This window comes from Lolium rigidum, chromosome 7 (assembly GCF_022539505.1).
Source record: "Lolium rigidum isolate FL_2022 chromosome 7, APGP_CSIRO_Lrig_0.1, whole genome shotgun sequence".
Classification (NCBI taxonomy): domain Eukaryota; kingdom Viridiplantae; phylum Streptophyta; class Magnoliopsida; order Poales; family Poaceae; genus Lolium; species Lolium rigidum.
Genome location: NC_061514.1, coordinates 306,426,156 through 306,443,441, shown reverse-complemented (window position 1 = coordinate 306,443,441; position 17,286 = coordinate 306,426,156). Strand labels below are relative to the sequence as shown.

The 17,286-nt window shown below is 41.0% G+C and overlaps 1 protein-coding gene across 1 annotated transcript; it reads left to right on the top strand.

Moving 5' to 3' along the window:
• Nucleotides 1-9,168: 9,168 nt before the first annotated feature.
• LOC124678806 (ribulose bisphosphate carboxylase small subunit, chloroplastic-like) lies at nucleotides 9,169-10,511 on the top strand. Its single transcript, XM_047214659.1, has 2 exons — nucleotides 9,169-9,340; nucleotides 9,930-10,511. Exons 1-2 carry the CDS (start codon nucleotides 9,197-9,199, stop codon nucleotides 10,308-10,310), a joined length of 525 nt encoding a protein of 174 aa, XP_047070615.1. The 5' UTR covers nucleotides 9,169-9,196; the 3' UTR covers nucleotides 10,311-10,511.
• The last annotated feature ends 6,775 nt before the right edge of the window (nucleotides 10,512-17,286 follow it).

Genomic DNA, 17,286 nt, shown 5'->3' with positions numbered 1-17,286 from the left:
ACCACAGTCGAATTGTCGTAGATCGTCATTATTGCCTTTCACTTGTGTAGCTTATAATATGAAATGAAAACCACGCTCCAGCCACCGAAGACCATTGAACTCCATAATGAACTTTACAAAACCAAAGAAGAACAGCAAATATTTTTGGTGTTTTTGAATTGGAAACAAGAACAAAAGAAAACAAGCAAACAAAGCAAAATCTTTTTGGATTTTCTTATAGCAAACCAATGATAGCAAATTAAGAAAAATAAGAGCAAGAAACGAAACAACAAAAATATTTTTGGTCTTTTTGTGTTTTAGGAAAGAAACAAAGCAAGAGCAAGAAAATGAAAACTAGAAGAGCCACATAAACACAAACCAGCAGGAATTCGTCAAACTTGACAGCAGTACAGTAATAAATTTTTAAGAAATTCTTCCGCTGCTCAGCTCGAAAAGTGTTCAACTAATGAAAGTTAGATAACAACCTGGGGAACATGCAAAAAAATTGGCTTCGCAAAATAACGTACAGGCTGTTTTTGAGAATTTTTTTGGTATCAGTCCAGAATCTGTTTTCGGGCAGCACTTCCCCAAATATCATCTCCCTCTTATTAGAAAACCACTTTAAGAAGCTAAACAAGTATGTACAAGTATCCAGCAATCATAATATGCAAAGAATGAGTGATGCCGGTATACCTCCCCCCAAGCTTAGGCTTTTGGCCTAAGTGGAGTTCAATCCCATGGTGCCCATGAAGTAGCACCTCCGTAGTACGACGAAGATGGATCCTGTTCTGGGTATGTGCTGGAAGAAGCACCAGGATACGTGACGGTGTAGTCGTAGGAGGGCTCGGTGTCCTCGGAGTCATGCTGCTGGTGGAAGCCATGTATCTTCAGTTGCTCATCCACCTCCTCCTTAGAGCGCGACCACGGTTTCCTGTGAATACTGAACAAATCTGGCTGCGGCAAAGGGATTTCCCTCTCATCCCCGTCAGCAAACAACATTCTATAGACCATATTATCTAAACTAGAGTCAGTTGTAACAAATTGATGACTCTTCATAGCAGCAATATCAAGCCTTATAGGAGTTAATTTCACATCAGTAGGGTCAAGAGGAAGATCTAGATATGCTAAAATGTGTGATGCAACAATTCCTCCAAAAATAGGCCCCTTGTTAGACAAACGGCGAGAAACAAGAGCACCAAGATGATAAGGTGTCTCTCCAGTAAGTGCAGCAACTAGGAAAGCAAGATGATAACTAGAAATATTGCTAGTGTTCTCCCTACCAAGAATGCTAGTAGCAAGGTAATAAGCAAAATATCTAATGGCAGGAAGTTTAATGTTTCTTATCTTGCCGCGCTGAATGGTGCGGCAATCATCATTGGTGACTCCTCGATAGAGCTCCAGCAAAGCATTGAGATTATTCTCGATCTTCTTCGCTGTACCTACAGGGGCAATATCCAATGCAGTACAAAAATCCTTCAACTTCATAGTAATAGGATTACCATAAATCCTGAATGCAACTGATGGTTGATAGTGCTTGTTGTTAAACTGAAAGCTCTCAACAAAGATTTTAGTTAGCATGTAGTATTGATCCCTCTCATCTTCCATATAGGCGGTTAAGCCCACATTACCGACGAGGACCAAGAAATCATCCAGCAACCCTGCATTACTCAAAAAGATATAACATGGAAAAGATGAAGCGTTAGGGACTCCATTGTCCTCTTCGGCTTCGAAGCTCGGTGCGATGACATCCTCATTATAGGATCGTCTAATCCGAGTGGATGACCTTGAGGGCCTCCCCGTGCTTGTCGTCTCTCTTTCAAACACTTCTCCAAAGTTATAGTTATCCATCTTCCTTTTCTGAAATTTTTCAACAAACATTATAAAATTTGATTTGGTGACATATAATTGAGGGAAACTACTATAGGAACTTGCTAGAGTACTAAACATGCATCAAAACTAATTCTTACAACTTAGAACAAGCATGCAAGCTCACTAAACATGTTACCTACAGCAGCAAAATATTTAAGATATACTCAACCAAACAAAATTCTACTTGGATAATCGGAGGAGTCACATACCGAAGAGCAAATGTGCCAATTTTCAGACAGAAATCTGGGCTGAGCAAAGAGATCGAGAAATCCTGAGCTCTTGAGCAAAAATGCGAGTGAGAGAAAGCTGGTGCGATTTTTTTCGGGAGAGAGAGTGAGATGGGAGGAAGAGATGACTTAGTGGGGCAAGGAGGGGCCCACACAACAGGGTGGCGTGCCCCCCTTGCTGGCCGCGCCGGCTGGTGGGGTGCAGCCCTGGGGTGCCCCACTGGTCATCCCCAGGTGCTCCCAGGTGCCTCTTCGAAAAATAAGACCAACGGTATAATTTTTGTGAATTTTTGAAAACTTTGAAAAATGCACATTTCAGGGTATTAAATTTATTATTACTGGGCAGAAAAAGATTTTGAAATCTCTAATTGACTAAAGAACTTTGCAAAACAATTAGTGCTACGGCAAGTAGAACAAGTGGAGGAAGAAAGAAATGTTGTTTAGTTCCTCTATGCATATAAAATGTATTTGTTAACAAGGTTGATCAAGTCTTGCCACCAAATAAATCTTACATAGCATAAGAAGAAATAAACCTCAAATCAATCATGTTACCTTGAATTGTATTGATATGGATCCAATCATAATATTTTGATATCCTTCTTTAGGCTCATATATAGGACAATCAATAGCTCCCACTTTGATAGTTCTCACATTAGAAATTGTATTAACTCCACACACTTTATCAATCCACTTGGGAAAATAAACGGTATGCTCCTTGTCATCAACATTGAAAGTAACTTTTTCTTTATTTCAATCAATAACAGCCCCTGCGGTGTTAAGAAAAGGTCTCCCAAGAATAATAGACATATTATCATCTTCAGGCATTTCCAACACAACAAAATCAGTTAATATCAAGCAGTTATTAGTAACTTGAACAGGAACATCCTCACATATACCAACAGGAATAGCGGTAGATTTATCAGCCATTTGCAAAGATATATCAGTCGGTATCAACTTATCTAAATAAAGTCTCTTGTAAAGAGAAAAAGGCATAACACTAACACCTGCTCCCAAATCACATAGAGCAGTTCTAACATAATTGTTCTCGATAAAACAAGGAATAGTCGGTATACCTGGGTCGCCCAACTTCTTTGGAACTTTGCCATTGAAAGAGTAATTAGCAAGCATAGTGGAAATCTCCTCATTAGAAATTTTCCTTTTGTTAGAAACAATATCTTTCATATACTTTGAATAAGGAGGCAATTTAATAGCAACAGTCAAAGGGATTTGCAAGAATAAAGGTTTCATCCAATCACAAAATTTATTATAGTGTTCTTCTTCCTTTGATTTTAGTTTCTTAGCAGGAAAAGGCATTTGCTTTTGAACCCACGGTTCTCTTTCATTACCATGTTTCTTAGCAGTAAAATCTTTTTAGTATACTTTTTATTTTTAGCATGCTTTTCAGGTTCATCTTCAATCTCTTCTTTATCAGCAGCATCATTATTATCCTTATCCTTATCATGTTCATTACCACTTTCAGTTTCAGCATCAGAAATAGAAATACTATTAGGATCATTAATAGGTTTAGAGGATTCTACAACATTTTTATGTTTCTTCTTTTTTCTTAGAAGGAGCACTAGGTTCAATTCGTTGAGAATTTTGTTCAACTCTTTTGGGATGCCCCTCAGGATATAGAGGATCCTGAGTAGAAACACCGCCTCTAGTTGTTACTTCATAAGCATGTTTTTCTTTAGAACTATTTTTTAACAAGTAATTTTGCACTTTAGTGAGTTGATCAATTTGAGTTTGAACCATATGAAAATGTTTAACAAACATCTTAACATCATTGGAGGTTCTCTCCACAATATCATGCAAATTACTAATAGCTTGAGAATTTTCCATTAAATGATTATCTACTCTCATATTAAAATTTTCTTGCTTAACAATATAATTATCAAACTCATCTAAGCATTGAGCAGGAGGTTTTGAATACGAAATATCTTCCCTAGTAAAGAGTTGAAGAGAATTTACCTCAATCATGGGTGAAGGGGGAATTATCTTGCATAAATCTTCTATGGGAGGTAAGTTCTTCACATCTTCAGATTTAATACCTTTCTCCTTAAGAGATTTCTTGGCTTCCCTCATATCTTCATCATTTAATTTAATCAAACCCCTCTTCTTCAATATTGGCGTCGGGTCTGGTTCGTGTGTAGTCCAATCATCATGATTCCGGCCTATTTTAGCCAATAATTCTTCAGCTTCGTCTGGAGTTCTATTCCTGAAAACACAACCAGCACAACTATCCAGGTATGCCCTAGACTCAATGGTTAGTCCACTATAAAATATATCAAGTAAATCATGCTTTTCCAATTCATGTCCAGGTCGAGCTCTGATAAGAGAACAAAATCTTGCCCATGCTTCAGGCAATTTCTCTCCATCATCCTGGTCAAAGCTATAAATTTTCTGCAAAGCAATATGTTGAGCACTAGCAGGAAAGTATTTCCGAAAGAAAACATCAAGCAAACCACTTGGACTATCAATAGAACCAGGAGGCAAACTATTATACCAAGTTTTAGCATCATCCTTTAATGAGAAAGGAAAAAATTTAGCAACAAAATAAGTACGCATCTTGACATCATCAGAAAACAAGCTACTCAAAGTAGAAAGTTCATTCATGTGTTCCACAACACTTTCTTTTTCAGTACCACACAAAAGGGTGTTTTCTCAACAATAGCTATATGAGATAGATCAAGAGAAAAATCATAATCCTTATCCTTTATGTTTATAGGAGATGTGGCAAATTTAGGATCAGGAGATAGCTTATATCTAACAGTATGTTGTGCAAGAAACTTTTTAATTTTTCTTGCATCAGTAGTAGCATTGCATTTATCTATAAAATCATCATCAAGTTCCACATAATCCTCATCAGGATCATCACTAGAGTATTCAACAGACTCGGGTGAATTAACATGTGTAGCAATATTTTCATTACGAGTTTCAGTATTTTCAATTTGTCTAGACCTAGCAATTGTAGCATCTAGAAAAGATCCCAATGAACCACTATCATCAAGCACAACAGAAGCATCATCAAAATTATAGGAGTTTTCAGATTCAGCAGAAGTACCAGCATGTGAAGCTTGTGGTGGTGAAACAAGTTGACTTATCACAGAAGGTGAATCAAGAGCAGCAGAGGTACTCAGAGTTGTACCTTTTCTTGTAGTGGATGGTAATATGGCAACTTTAGGATCGCGAGATTTACCCATGATGGAGAATTTGCAGCGAACAATATCAATCCAAGTGAACTTCCAAATAAAGCTACGCTCCCCGGCAACGGCGCCAGAAAATAGTCTTGATGACCCACAAGTATAGGGGATCGCAACAGTCTTCGTGGGAAGTAAAACCCAATTTATTGATTCGACACAAGGGGAGCCAAAGAATACTTGAAAGCCTTAACATCGGAGTTGTCAATTCAGCTCGCACTGGAAACAAACTTGCTCGCAAGAGTTTATCGATAGTAATAGTTTTATAGCAAGTAGCGTAGTGAAATATCGACAAGCAGTGTAACAAAGACAGCAGTAGTGATTACAGTAAACAACAGGATTAAAATACTGTAGGCACAGGGATGGATGACGGGCGTTGCATGGATGAGAGAAACTCATGTAACAATCAAAGTAGGGCATTTGCAGATAGAAATAAAACGGTATCCAAGTACTAAGCAATCCATAGGCATGTGTTCCATATTTAGTCGTACGTGCTCGCAATGAGAAACTTGCACAACATCTTTTGTCCTACCAGCCGGTGACAGCCGGGCCTCTAGGGAATCTACTGGAAATTAAGGTACTCCTTTTAGTAGAGCACCGGAGCAAAGCATTAACACTCCGTGAACACATGTGATCCTCACATCACTGCCTTCCCCTCCGGTTGTCCCAATTTCTGTCACTTTGGGACCTCGGGTTCCGGACAGCGACATGTGTATACAACTTGCAGGTAAGATCATAAAATAATGAATATCATCATGAAACAATAACATGTTCAGATCTGAGATCATGTCACTCGGGCCCTAGTGACAAGCATTAAGCATAACAAGTTGCAACAATATCATCAAAGTACCAATTACGGACACTAGACACTATGCCCTAACAATCTTATGCTATTACATGACCAATCTCATCCAATCCCTACCATCCCCTTCAGCCTACAGCGGGGAATTACTCACACATGGATGGGGAAAACATGGCTGGTCGATGGAGAGGCGTCGGTGGTGATGATGGCGATGATCTCCTCCAATTCCCCGTCCCGGTGGAGTGCCAGAACGGAGTTTCTGGTCCCGAGACGGAGTTTCGCGATGGTGGCGGCGTTCTGGATGGCTTCTGGCGACTTCGACTTCCCGTCTCGCGTTTTTAGATCGAAACCCTTAAATAGTCTAGAGGGGGGCGTCAGAGGCTGGCCGAGGCGGCCTCACCATAGGGCGGCGCGCCCCCCTCCTAGGCCGCGCTGGCCCATGGTGTGGGGGCCGTGGGCCCCCCTGGTCTGCCCTTCTGGCTCCGTGAATCTTCTAAAAAAATAAGCCCTTTGACATAAATTCCGGGGATTTTCCTGAAAGTTGAATTTCTGCACAAAAACGAGACACCAGGGCAATTCTGCTGAAAACAGCGTTAGTCTGTGTTAGTTATATCCAAAATACACAAATTAGAGGCAAAACAATAGCAAAAGTGTTCGGGAAAGTATATACGTTTTGGACGTATCAACCGACTCAAAGTTAGGAACACAAATGGTTCATTATGGCAGTGTTGAAGGCATCTAGACCCTAAACGAGACATGAAAATCACCCTAGATCTCACCGCCTGAAAGGGAGCGATCTATCCTTCCAACGCAAAAGTTGACTACCAGTGAGTCCCACCACGCGGGTGAACCGACGAGGCCAACCCGACTCGAAATACCACCCATGTCTTGTTGACTATCTCCGAGGATCATGGATATGGGAAATTCTATGAGGTTCTAGATCATTCAACATGTTCTCATGCAGCTCGTTGCTAGATCCCTTCTTTGCGGGTTCCCAAAAGCATGCACCCTGGGCAATCTTTCCTGACTAGGAACACGATAAAAGAATGGGGGCGAGGGTGCTAGCTGGTGAGGGATGAGAGAAAAGAGGCCTATGGTGGTCGAGCAAATTGGTTGCCTTGTTCCAAACTAACCTAAAGACGCTTATTGGATCAATTTCAAGTCCATCTAATATGTGTTGAATGCCAACGGATAATTCCAATACATCGATGATGTTAGAGTCTCGTGATTTCTTAACATTTTTATTCATCTTAATTCAAAATCTTGAAATCGTTGTTTATTCCAATCCTGCACATTTTGTAACCAGATCGGTTTATGGACTGTTGTGGATGCATTTTTGTCTGTTTGTAATTGTGATAATTATGTGGTCCATGTTAAAGAAATGAAGCGAGAGTTATTGATATGTCTGTGTCATCATGGTGAACAAACAGATGCCATAGGATGGCTTAAGTTGAAGCCGAATGTGCGCTAGAGGATTCGAGGGGGGGTTTTGGTAACAAGGGAAAGGATATGGGAAGAAATTCCAGTATAGATTATTGAACTTGGCCCTTGGCTAGAGGTTGAAGAACGTATAGACTACAAGGTGAACACCTCTATCATGCTCGACTGTAAACTGGTGAACCGTCGATCCATCCTCTCCTTATATAGGGGAGAGGGTGGCTTACAAGGGAAGAAACCCTAATGGCATCTTTGATGAGCTAAGCTACTTTATAAAGCTTCTTTAGTCTCAATGACACCAGTTCTATCTTTAATCAGGGAGCGATGACCTCGTCCGGTAGCTTTTACATCACCTTCTGCTTTGGCTTCAGAGCTTTGATTAAAGGCTGATGTGCTTCGCTCATCTTTGTCCTCTTGTCCTTATGGAATCTTTGACCAGAATGCCAACATGCTACAGTTGAGCCCCTGCCGGTACTCCGGCCTCTTCTCCAGTTAACCGCATTCCGGTATACCCCTCCAGGGATACCGGTATGCTTTCACTTGGCGCTAGCCAGCTTAACTTGGCTATCCGGATTAATCTTTAAACCGGTATCTTGATAGCTAAAATAGGGAAAAATTACCAAGCATTTGGCCTACCGGGGGGCCATCCCCCCAACAGTCTGTGATACTACGGAGATGTCCGAGCGGTGCATGAACACCTAGACTGCTCAGAAAAAGCGCAAGCTGAAATTAGCAAAAAATGGAGGTCCAAAAAATCTAGTTGGACAAAATCTGGAGGGCTAGAAAAACCTGGAAGGTTTGACAAAAAACCAGCACTCTAGAAAATCCTGGGGTCAAACTAGAGTCGCTTTTCTAAACCGTCTCCAACGCCATAATTATTAAGAGCGGAAAAATCAAGACCCCACTGATCTAGCTGTCAATTTCCGTAAATTAGCTAACTGCAGTGGCCTAGTCAAGTAAATTGAAAACCACACTTCCTTATATCAACAATATCTTGAAAATTTTGGACCATCCGCATTTCTGAAAGTCTTTAGCCGGAGTGGCCTGACACAGATAAAATGGGTTCATTGTCGGTTCATATTCCAAGCTTACTCTCCAGTAGACATTATCGAGGTCGGTTATAAATAAAAACCTACCAAGGTCGAGTAAGTTTTTAAAACCAAGTTAAAAAACATGTATTATTAGCAACTTTGTCTTCGAGTCAGATGGGAAAACAGACAACAATTTTTTTTACAAGGAGAATCAAAGGTACACTAAATTAAAATCAGAATTAGCTGGGATGATTTGTTAACAAGCTCATTTACATGATAAGGAGGATATATGTTGACGATTTTTCCTGTACCACTCAAGTTACAACGTCAAATAAATACAGGAAGCATCTTTCAAGCCTTACCTACCGCAGGATGAAATGAAAAGAAAAACATGCAAAGTTGGAAAAACGGATATGTGGCGACCATAACCAGTGACATGTACGACTGAAACTTTCAGCACGCACAATGCATCCGACGGCCATGCCTCTTCCACTGATCCACGGGGATAAGGAAAAAAGGCAGCAGGCGAACGACAACCACCCCTTCCACATCCTGTAAGAAAGAAACGGGGTTGAACACATGGTTATATATACCCTGGGTGACCCGGTAATGGGGGCCTCAACAGCCTGCCTCCTGCTCCCCTCCAACACCATGGCTCCCACCGTGATGGCTTCCTCGGCCACCACCGTCGCACCCTTCCAGGGCCTCAAGTCCACCGCGGGCCTCCCAGTCAGCCGCCGCAGCGCCGCCAGCCTCAGCAGCGTCAGCAATGGTGGAAGGATCAGATGCATGCAGGTATGGAAATTTTTAAACGAAACACATGAGTTTTCTCGTCCGTCCATTTCACTTAGCATTGCAAGGTTTGAGTGACTCCCTTTGTTTAAACCTCTCAATTTGTAAATACTGTACTAAGACAGCTCTGTATATTATAGGACTGAAAATGTATAAAAAAAAGTGAACTTCACTTTTTATTCCATAATTCTGCATTAGTGAAACATACATATTATCCTCTTTAGTGAACATTTTACCGAAGTTCACCTCCTAGAAAACTTCGAACATGGGTTTATCTCCATTTTAGCATTATGTATGTTCTGTTAGATAAGGCTGGCATGATCTTGTCCAACCTTTTCTTCACCATATGTTCAATTAATTGTCTTTGTCCTAATATTTTGAAGTCTTAATCATCACTTCACACCTTGCATAATAGACTCCAAAATTTGTAATCTAGACGAGATAGTGTAATTAGTGTCACAAATGCACGAGTAGAGGTTTAAACTGGAATTCACTTTATTAAAAGAGCAGCAAATGGTTGCTGTTCCCTCAAAAGAAAAAAATTCACTTAGCATCAAGTATTGAGTTGAGCGTGTGTTTTTCAACAATTCAGGTGTGGCCGATTGAGGGCATCAAGAAATTCGAGACCCTATCTTACCTGCCACCGCTCTCGCCCGAGGCCCTCCTGAAGCAGATCGACTTTTTGATCCGCTCCAAATGGGTTCCCTGCTTGGAGTTCAGCAAGGTTGGCTTCATCTTCCGTGAGTTCGGCAGCACTCCCGGATACTATGACGGCAGGTACTGGACAATGTGGAAGCTGCCCATGTTCGGCTGCACTGACGCCGCCCAGGTCCTCAAGGAGGTGGACGAGGTCAAGAAGGAGTACCCTGACGCCTATGTCCGCATCATCGGTTTTGACAACATCCGTCAGGTGCAGTGCGTCAGCTTCATCGCCTTCAAGCCACCAGGCTGCGAGGAGTCTGGCAAGGCATAAGATGCGACCCAGGAATAAACAGCCTATGCAAGGCATGTTACTATTTATGCTGACGACTCTGCTTTCGGGGCTTTACTTGTGCTTCCACATAATTGTGCATGTATGTACTTACCTATATCACCTGGGTCGAGGAACATTTATATGTCAATTCTACCACAGGCTACACATACACATATGTATTTATATACAGTCTACATGCTATTGTGCTTGTTTTTAATTCATGGAAAAGTTTCTTTATTCGCCGTTGGATGCCTATGTTTCATTGTTACTTGACGGAATTTGTCTCAGTAAGCTAGGATGCACCAGTGTTTCGTGTGGTGGGACATTGAACTTTCACGCTTCTTACTTGCTCCCGATTCTTTTTTTTTCCAAACGACCAAATTGGCCGGATTTCATTACCCAAGGATAACGAAACAGAGTATCATGCCACGCATGAGAAAGCAAGAACAGCTAAAGTTTAAACTATTACAGTCACCGCTAATGCTAACGACACACAATATAGAAATATAAAGACTGCCCCGGAGGCACAGCACCAGCAGCACAAAACGAAAGACTAGCTATAAACTAAAACCATTCCAGGTAAAGAGGGGGAAGATGCCATCAATCTTGTTCTTTCAGGTCCATATCGACAGCGCTAGTTTCCAGGTTTGCATCATTGATTCGCAGCGGGCGTTGCACACATCGAGGGCCATCTTGAGGAGCAGCAGCGCCATAGGTGGTCACGCTAGCAAGCCGCAACAGACCATCTGCACCCGCCTGTAGATCATCAACATCTTTCTCCCCATGTAGACCTGCCCAATATTTCATGAAGACAGTAGAGTAACTGATTAACTCCCCAGGATTACTGATCAGTTTATGCTCAAAACAAGCACGATTTCGGAGTTTCCAAATGGCCCAACAGATTGCAGCCAACCCCGGAATTTGCGTGTTTCTGCTAGCAGGCAAGAATTGGGGGAGCCACCAGAAAAATTGTGTGAAGAACCCAGGTCTGGAAGGGGCCCCAATCAATTCCCCCACAGCACTCCACACAAACTTAGCAGCTGGGCAGGAAAAGAATAGATGAGAAATGGTTTCATCGCAAGCGCAAAATTGACAAGTTTCTCCTCCTTGCCAGTTCCTCTTCAGCAGGTTGTCCTTTGTAGCAATGGTATTATGCCAGATCATCCAAAGCCAAATTTTAATTTTCAAAGGGATCTTACTCTTCCAGAGGTGTTTAAAGGATCTGTCCAGGCCTGCTCCAAACAAATGATTATAAATAGACTTAACAGAAAACTTTCCACTTTTTGTCCATTTCCAGATAGCTCTGTCATGTGCATCTGTGAGTATGGTGGGAGCCATAATTTGATGCAACCTATGAATTTGCCAAGCCAGGTCAGGGGTCATCCATCTCCTGAAGGAGAAGTTCCAATGCATGGCAGCTACCTCAGCCACAGATACCTCCAGTTCATTACAGATATCATAAATGACTGGAAATCTATCTTTTAGTGGTACCTGATCACACCAAGAATCACACCAGAAACTTGTATCTCTACCATTCCCCACATTCATCCTTCTACCAGCCAGATAGATTTGTTTGACCTGTAGCATATCAGTCCACAGAGGAGAATCTCCAGGTCTTCTTTTTGTGAAGAAAACACCACCATGTGTCAAATATTTTGCTTTCATTAATTTTTGCCAACGGCTTGAGCCATTCTCCAATTTCCACCACCATTTTCACATCAAACTAATATTGAACTTGTGAACATTTTTTATACCCAAACCACCTTTTTGCTTGGGTTTACAGATCCATTTCCACTTCACAAAGTGATATTTCTTTTTCTCTGCACTCCCAGCCCAAAAGAAAGTTCTAATGGGCTTATCCATCTGTTCAATATTTGTGTTATGGAGCAATCTCATTCACATCTGATAAACAGCAATGCTTGATAGACATGCATCAATATTAATCACTCTCCCACCAATGGACATTGTATTTCCCATCCATCCACCCATTTTTTCTTTGTTTTATCCCCCAGAAATCTCATTTCAGCAACAGATGGTTTCCAGGCACACACAGGAGTGCCTAGATATTTTATAGGCCAACTCCCTTGCTGACAATTGAACAGGGAGGCAAAATTATGTTCTTTCAAATCATCCTCTAGAATCATCATAACCTCATTCTTTTCAAAGTTAATCTTCAAGCCAGACATTGATTCAAAAATGTACCGGATAAGTTTCAGATTCACAGCTTGTTCTTCATTATCTTGGATGAGAAGGATAGTGTCATCAGCATATTGGAGGATAGCAATACCATTTTCCACCACATTACTAGCCAAACCTGTGATGAGACCACTTTGCAGTGCTAGGGTAACCATTTTGGACAAACTGTTTGCAGCCATGTTGAACAGAAAAGGAGCAAATGGATCACCTTGCCTAACACCTTTGTGGCTAGAGAAATAAGGACCAATTTTATCATTAACTTTCACACTCAGAGTACCATTGGTTACCAATTTTTTTTATCCAAACCATCCAGTTATCACTGAAGCCTTTCTGGGAGCAGCAGTCAAACAGAAAATTCCAGTTAACTTTGTCATATGCTTTCTCAAAATCTATCTTCAACACTACCCCCTGTTGTTTCCTGAATTTGCTCTCTCTCAGGACATCTTGCAGCAACATGATAACCCACAAGTATAGGGGATCGCGGCAGTCTTCGAGGGAAGTAAAACCCAAATTTATTGATTCGACACAAGGGGAGGTAAAGAATACTTATAAGCCTTAACAACTGAGTTGTCAATTCAGCTGCACCTGGAAAAGCACTAGCAACAGGGGTGATGTGAAAGTAGCAGTAATATGAGAGCAATAGTAACAGTAACGCAGCAGCGATATCAGTAACACATGAGCAATGGCACCGGAAAATAGTTGATACTACTTCCAATGACATATAGAACGAATATATGATGATGAGAGATGGACCGGGGTTCCCAGCGATCTACACTAGTGGTAACTCTCCAATAAGTGACAAGTGTTGGGTGAACAAATTACAGTTGGGCAATTGATAGGATTCAAAGCATTAAGAAAGAATATCAATTCATTAATCATGTAGGCATGTTTTCCATATATAGTCATACGTGCTCGCAATGAGAAACTTGTACAACATCTTTTGTCCTACCAGCCGGTGGCAGCCGGGCCTCGAGGGAATCTACTGGATATTAAGGTACTCCTTTTAATAGAGTACCGAAGCAAAGCATTAACACTCCGTGAAAACATGTAATCCTCACATCACCGCCATCCCCTCCGGTTGTCCCGATTTCGTCACTTCGGGGCCTTTGGTTCCGGACAGTGACATGTGCATACAACTTGTAGATACAATCTAAGCAATAAGTATAGAGCTTAAATCTAAGATCATGCCACTCGGGCCCTAGTGACAAGCATTAAACACAACAAGATTGCAGCAACAATAACTTCACAAACTTTATAGATAGACTATCATAATGTATCATCCATCGGATCCCAACAAACACAACACCGATTACATCAGATGAATCTCAATCATGTAAGGCAGCTCATGAGATCATTGTATTGAAGTACATGGAGGAGAGAATACCAACTAGCTACTGCTAGAACCCGTAGTCCATGGGGGAACTACTCACGGAGCATGATGGAGGCGGTGGCGTCGATGGAGATGGCTTCCGGGGGCACTTCCCCGTCCCGGCGGGTGCCTGAACGAGAGTTCCGTCCCCGAATTGGAGTTTCGCGATGGCGGCGGTGCCCCTGGAGTCTTTCTCGAGTTTCGTCAATTGGTATTGCGTTTTTAGGTCGAAAGGGCTTATATAGGCGAAGAGGCGGCGCAGGAGGGCGCCTGGGGCCTCCTCCCCATAGGCCGGCGCGGCCAGGGTGGAGCCCGCGCGGCCCTGGCGTGTGGTGGCCCCCTGGCCCGCCTCCGACTCTCCTTCGGTGTTCTGGAGCCTTCCGGGAAAAATAAGATCTTTGGCGTTGATTTCGTCCAATTCCGAGAATATTGCCCGAACAGCCTTTCTGGAACCAAAAACAGCGAGAAAACGAGGAACTGGCATCGTGGCATCTTGTTAATAGGTTAGTTCCGGAAAATGCATGAAATCATTATAAAGTGCAAGCAAAACATGTAAGTATTGTCATAAAACAAGCATGGAACATCAGAAATTATGGATACGTTGGAGACGTATCAGCATCCCCAAGCTTAGTTCCTACTCGTCCTCGAGTAGGTAAACGATAAAAAGAATAATTTCTGTAGTGACATGCTACTTACATAACCTTGATCATACTATTACAAAGCATATGAAATGAATGAAGTGACTCAAGGCAATGATCTATAGTTGCTAACAAATAGATAACATATAGCAAAACTTTTCATGAAGAGTACTTTCAAGACAAGCATCAAAAGTCTTGCACAAGAGTTAACTCATAAAGCAATAAATTCAAAGTAAAGACATCGAAGCAACACAAATGAAGATATAAGTTTCAGCAGTTGCTTTCAACTTTCAACATGCATATCTCATGGATAATTGTCAACATAAAGTAATATGATGAATGCAAATAAGCAAGTATGTAAGAATCAATGCACAGTTGACACAAGTGTTTGCTTCTAAGATGGAAGGAAGTAGGTAAACCTGACTCAACATAAAGTAAAAGAAAGGCCCTTCGCAGAGGAAGCATTGATTGCTATATTTGTGCTAGAGCTTTGGTTTTGAAAACATAAAGAGAGCATAAAAGTAAAGTTTTGAGAGGTGTTTGTTGTTGTCAACGAATGGTAGTGGGCACTCTAACCCCCTTGCCAGACAAACCTTCAAAGAGCGGCTCCCATTTTATTTTATTTTTGGGTGGCACTCCTTCCAACCTTTCTTTCACAAACCATGGCTAACCGAATCCTCGGGTGCCTGCCAACAATCTCATACCATGAAGGAGTGCCCTTTTATTTTAGTTTTATTATGATGACACTCCTCCCCACCTTTGCTTTCTCAAGCCATGGCTAACCGAATCCTTCGGGTGCCATCCAACAATCACATACCATGGAGGAGTGTCTATTTTGGTTAATTAATTTGGGACTGGGAATCCCATTGCTAGCTCTTTTTGCAAAATTATTGGATAAGCGGATGAAGCCACTAGTCCATTGGTGAAAGTTGCCCAAGAAAGATTGAAAGATAAACACCACATACTTCCTCATGAGCTATAAAACATTGACACAAATCAGAGGTAATAAATTTTGAATTATTTAAAGGTAGCAATCAAGCAATTTACTTTGGAATGGCGGATAAATACCATGTAGTAGGTAGGTATGATGGACACAAATGGCATAGTGGTTGGTTCAAGGATTTTGGATGCATGAGAAGTATTCCCTCTCGATACAAGGCTTAGGCTAGCAAGGCTATTTGAAGCAAACACAAGTATGAACCGGTACAGCAAAACTTACATAAGAACATATTGCAAGCATTATGATACTCTACACTGTCTTCCTTGTTGCTCAAACACTTTTACCAGAAAATATCTAGACCTTAAGAGAGACCAATCATGCAAACCAATTTTAACAAGCTCTACGGTAGTTCTCCAATAATAGGTTTAAACTACATGAAAAAACTTAATCCTAATCTACTTGAGAGCTCAAAACAATTGCCAAATGTCAAATTATCCAAGTCATTATGAGGCATTTTCTGTTTCCAACCAAATAACCATAAGTGTTGTAGCTTCCAACTTTTGTCATTGAACATTAAAAGTAAAACGAAGAACAAGTGTTCATATGAAAAAGCGGAGCGTGTCTCTCTCCCAAAAAAGGATTGCTAGGATCCGATCTTATTCAAACAAAAACAAAAATAAAAGCACACAGACACTCCAAGTAAAGGACATAAGATGTGACCGAATAAAAATATAGTTTCAATAGAAGAAACCTGATAAGTTGATGAAGAAGGGGATGCCTTGGGCATCCCCAAGCTTAGACGCTTGAGTCTTCTTGAAATATGCAGGGATGAACCACGGGGGCATCCCCAAGCTTAGACTTTTCACTCTTCTTGATCATATATCATCCTCCTCTCTTGACCCTTGAAAACTTCCTTCACACCAAACTTCTTATAAACTTCATTAGAGGGGTTAGTACTCAAAAAACTTGAATTCACCTTGGTCCTGTAGTGACACATTGCAAGAACTCAATAAAACATTAGCTACAGCTCTCCACGTCTAGAAAGCCTTGCTTAAAGTCCACAAGAGACAATGCAAAAAACAGAGACAGAATCTGCCAAAACAGAACAGCCAGTAAAGACGAATTTTAAAAAGGTACTTCCGTTGCTCAAATCAGAAAACTCAAAACTAATGAAAGTTGCGTACATATCTGGGGAACACGCACGTAAATTTTCATATTTTTCTGAGTTACCTACAGAGAAAACAGCCCAGATTCGTGACAGATAGAAATCTATTTCTGCGCAGAAATCCAAATCTAGTATCAACCTTCGATTAGAGGCTTCACTTGGCACAACAATGCAATAAAATAAAGATAAGGAGAGGTCGCTACAGTAGTAACAACTTCCAAGACACAACAAAACAGTAGCAAAATAAACACATGGGTTATCTCCCAAGAAGTTCTTTCTTTATAGCCATTAAGATGGGCTCAGCAGTTTTAATGATGCACTCGCAAGAAATAAGAGTTGAAGCAAAAGAGGGCATCAAAAGGCAAATCCATAACACATTTAAGTCTAACATGCTTCCTATGCATAGGAATCTTGTAAATAAACAAGTTCATGAAAAGCAAAGTAACAAGCATAGGAAGATAGAACAAGTGTAACTTCAAAATTTTCAGCATGTAGAGAGGTATTTTAGTACCATGCAAATTTCTACAACCATATTTTCCTCTCTCATAATAATTTTCAGTAGCTTCATGAACAAACTCAACAATATAACTATCACATAAAGCATGTTTCTCATGATCCATAAACACATAATTCTTATCAAGCTCAAAAATAGTGGGATTAAAACATTC

Bases quoted from the DNA above. Each gene is read 5' to 3' on its own strand.
- LOC124678806 (XM_047214659.1), top strand. From the start codon at position 9,197: ATGGCTCCCACCGTGATGGCTTCCTCGGCCACCACCGTCGCACCCTTC. The intron at 9,341-9,929 runs GTATGGAAATTT...TCAACAATTCAG, and splicing joins GAAGGATCAGATGCATGCAG to GTGTGGCCGATTGAGGGCAT.